The 4,337-nt window shown below is 45.6% G+C and overlaps 1 protein-coding gene across 2 annotated transcripts in view; it reads right to left on the reverse strand.

Annotated features, from left to right (window-relative positions):
• MTR (5-methyltetrahydrofolate-homocysteine methyltransferase) overlaps positions 1-4,337 on the reverse strand; it is a 114,188-nt gene that overhangs the window by 44,361 nt on the left and 65,490 nt on the right. For both annotated transcript variants that reach the window (XM_023509023.1, XM_012813832.2), the window contains exons 19-20: positions 1,970-2,059; positions 618-770 (exon numbers count right to left, since the gene is read on the reverse strand). In XM_023509023.1, the coding sequence (XP_023364791.1) occupies positions 618-770; positions 1,970-2,059 (243 nt within the window). The remainder of the gene's footprint in view (positions 1-617; positions 771-1,969; positions 2,060-4,337) is intronic.

Raw genomic sequence — 4,337 nt, forward strand, 5'->3', positions numbered from 1 at the left:
AGCTGCTTGGGAAGCTGAGGCAAGAGAATCGCTTAAGCCCAGGAGTTGGAGGTTGCTGTGAGCTGTGTGATGTCATGGCACTCTACCAAGGGCGATAGAGTGAGACTCTGTCTCTATAAAAAAAAAAAATTTTCAGATCAACTCTAACCTCCACATCACTCTCTCTTTTTTTTTTTTTAGACTGAGTCTCACTATGTCACCCTCAGTAGAGTGCCGTGCTGTCACAGCTCACAGCAACCTCTAATTCTCAGGCTTAAGCAATTCTCTTGCCTCATCCTCTCAAGTAGCTGGGACTACAGATACCTGCCACAAAGCTCAGCTATTTTTTTTGTTGCAGTTGTCATTATTGTTTAGCTGGCCTGGGCTGGGCTCGAACCCGCCAGCCTTGGTGTATGTGGCCAGCACTGTAACGGGTGTATGGGAACCCAGCCTCTATACCACTCTCAAGATAAATTCTTCCAGACTTGATTCCTAAATACATTTAGAGAAAGAATAACCAGATAATGCCTTTGATCTCTTACTCAAATTAAAACCTAAGAAATATGCCCCAAATCACCATTTATTAAAAGATATACAAAAGATCCAATTATGAAAATGTGTCTCCATCTTTTGCCAACCTGAGGCAGAAACATTTTTCCAGCTCCAAAGAGATCACCAACAACTTTCATGCCATTCATCAGAGGTCCTTCGATTATATTCAGAGGTCGGGGGTATTTTTCCTGGTTTAACCTGGCTTCCTCAGTGTCTTCAATAATATGTTTTTCAATGCCCTGCAAAAAAAAAAAAAAAAAGAAAGAAAGAAAGAAAAAAAAGATTACATCAATAAATTGGTTTGAGTCCAAACAGACAACCGAGAATAAAACAGAAATGCTTAAGAGCGTGGTTTCCAGAATCAGGCAGCACAGGCTCAAATCGGGCTCCTAATACTAATTTTGGCAATTTATTACGCCTCACTTTTCTCAATTAGAATATTATAACAGTCCTTATCACTTGTTTATTTTGAAAATTAAATGAGAAAACCCATGTGAAGCGCCTAGCTGGCTTTATTGATGCAAAGTCAATACGACATATACTTCAACAAAACAGTATGTTGTAAATGGTAAATACATAACATTTTACGTGTCGACTTAAAAATATTTTTAAGTTAGTACCTCTGTAAAAGTGAGCAATCAGTGAGAGAATGAGGGCTGGTAAATCCAGATACGTAATAAACTACATTTTGTACTCCAGAGTTCTGACAGATGGCACACTAATAAATATGTGTAGCGAAATCAGTGTGCTTTCTCACTGTAATGCTGTGGGACTGGGGAGGATAACCCTGGGCAAGCCCCTCGGTGAAGTTCAAATCCATGAACCCCCTGCTGATTCCCTGGTCTTCACTGGCAGGACCCACACCTCCAGAGTCCCCAGTTCCCTGATCCCTGGCTGTGGCTGATAGATCCATAAACTGAAATCTGTGAATGTCAAAAGGTCCAGGAGTTAAAAGCTAAATTCTAGAGCCCAAGAAAGAACTCCAAGATTCTCCAGACTCACAAATAAGGAAAATGAAGCCAAGAGATTACTTTTCTTGCCTCAATTCCAACTAGCGGTAGAAGAGCCAGGACTGACTTGCTGGCTGATGACAACTTGGTCTAGGACAAGGGTCTCAGGGTTGGCACTACTGACACCTGGACTGGGAAACCCTCTGTTGTGTGGGACTGTCCTCTGCACTGTAGGGGGCTGAGCACCATCCCTGCCCACTGGATGCCAATAACACTTTCCATGCACAGTTGTGAGAACCAAAAACATCTCTGGACACTGTCCAATGTATCACCAGTGTTACAGGCAGGGGGCAGGGAGGACCACCCCGGATTGAGAACCCAAGGTCTAGGGCATCTCCCTCTCTAGCAGCTGCCGGCACTGCACCTCCAGCTCAGCGTCAGACAGCCCTGACAGCCGCCAGCCCTCCCACTCAGCTCCCAGAACTCACCTTCACAAGGGCATACTCAAGGCGTTCCTCCACAGGGCCAGTCCTCCACTCATCCGTCTGGATGACTTTCTTCCCTCCTTTGCCATGAGTCTGAAGTGAAATGAGGCCCAAGACATGGGTACAACTTACTGAACTGTTTGACAGCAGCAAAACACCTGTCTTATTCTTTTATATTTTCAGCCTCTAGCGGAGTATCCAGCATGAAATATGATCTCAGTAAATATTTGAGGGAAGGAGAGAGATCCTATAGGATTTGAAACTTCCATTTTTTTTCCTTCCTAAAGATAACAACAAAATATTTCTAGGACAGTAAGAGAAGCTATGCTCCAAACTCCCATGAGCTTCCCAGGCTCTCAACAAGATCACCACTGTTACCCACCAGCAACCATAGACAGCATGAAACTGATGAAACTGCATCAGATATCCTCCTGGAGGAGGACACAGGAAGAGGCGTTAAGACCTCAGCAAGATGCTCTGAGGACTCTGCCATTCCTACGGCTGGACTGCACCTTCCCAAAGTACATGTGTTGGAAACTTAATCCTCCACCCTCATGAATGGATCAGTGGGTAATGAGGGATGGATCATGCTGCTGTCACGGGAGTGGGTTTGTTACCTCTCTGGCTCCCCTCTCTCGCCCTCTTACCACGGGACGCTCTGGGCTGTTACGACAGCAAGAAGGCCCTCAACAGATGCAGCCTCCAGAACTGTGAGCTAAAGCAGCTTCTTTTCTTTATAAATGACCCAGTCTTTGTTATTCTGTTATGGCAACGGAAAACAGACTAACACAACTATACAATAAGGGAGCTGGAAAATACACTGAGACAGGTGAGCAAAAGAGGGTATACACATCAAGTGCTAATGAGCATATAATATTGCAAGGTACAAAGGGATTTTAAGGCAGGAGTGGTCATCCTAAAACCCAGGCGGTGAAGGAAGGCTTCAGAGACGCTGGGTCTTGAGAGCAGACAGGGTCCGCACAAGAACAAAAGTGCCATGATCACAGCACATATGGTAACCGGCATTGTTGTATCGTTTTCTGCAGCCTCACCAGCTGCCCAAAGCAGAAACCTAAGTGTCATCCTTGAATCTCCATTCATTCCTCACGTTGCATCAATCACCTCGTCCTAATGATTCCACCTCCTCACCATGCTTCTCTCCACACCATTTCCATTTTTACAGTCCAAGAACTAACTGACTGTGAGGTCTGATTCTTCATCCACATTGTGGCCAGAGGTACCTTTCCAAAATGCAAATCTGATCAAACCACTCCCTGTGAAGAAATTCTTTATAAGCTCCCTCTGGCTCTCAGGACATAGTACCAGCTTCTTATCACGCCTTCCAACACCCCCAATCTTCTGATGAAATCCTCATCTTCAGGCTGGGCGTGGGGGCTCACTCCTGTAATCTTAGCACTCGGGGAGGCCAAGGCAGAAGGATCCCTTGAGCTCAGGAGTTCGAGACCAGGCTGAGCAAGAGCAAGACCCTGTCTCTACTGAAAATAGAAAAAATTACCCAGGCGTAGTGGGGGCGCCTGTAGTTCCAAACTATATACATACTCAGAGGCAGAAGCAGAAGGATTGCATGAGCCCAGGAATTTGAGGTTGCTGTGAGCTAGGCTGACACCATGGCACTCTAGCGTGGGTGACAGAACAAGACTAGGACTGAAAAAACAAACAACAAAAAAGAAATCTTCAGCTTCAGCGCCATCTCTCCTCCTCGGCTTCTGCCTTTTCTGACAACCTGGAGCCATCTGAGACTCTTCCTTCTATTCTCCTTATAACTCTTCCTTCTATCCTCCTTAGAACTTTTCCTTCTATTCTCCATCATCTTTTCTCCTCTGGACCTTCACATTGTTCACGTGGCAAACGTTATTCAGTACCTACCACAATGCCAGACTCTGGCTAGCTACAAAGCCCCCTCCCCTGACAGGCACCAGCAGCACCACACTCTAACCCCAGACCATGGCCTGGCTACCTCCTCTTACCCTCTCAGATCTCACATTAACCATCACTTTCTTTGGGAAGTTTTCCCTGACCAGGAAAAGTGTCCCCCTGAGCGTCCTCCCAACGTCCTCCACTGGACACAGGGGATGGCCACTGCCTCCGTACATTTCTGCATGAGTTGCAGAGTCTGAGAGGGTGGAAGCACCTCTCTTACTACTTAGATCCCTTAAGTTCAGTAAAGCGTATAACACAAGGTGAAAATTCAGTCAATATTAGCTGAATAAACTAACCCTGAACAAAAACTGACTTTGCTGGAGTAATGTTTGCTCAGGATGGTAGAGGCCAAGTCAGAGGGGGCCAAAAATCCATGCTGTGGGGTTTGTTTTAGGCAACTGCATGAGCACATGGAAGACACTATAAAGTC

The sequence above is a fragment of the Otolemur garnettii genome, unplaced genomic scaffold (genome assembly GCF_000181295.1).
Source record: "Otolemur garnettii isolate 467f Iridium unplaced genomic scaffold, OtoGar3 scaffold00312, whole genome shotgun sequence".
Taxonomy (NCBI): domain Eukaryota; kingdom Metazoa; phylum Chordata; class Mammalia; order Primates; family Galagidae; genus Otolemur; species Otolemur garnettii.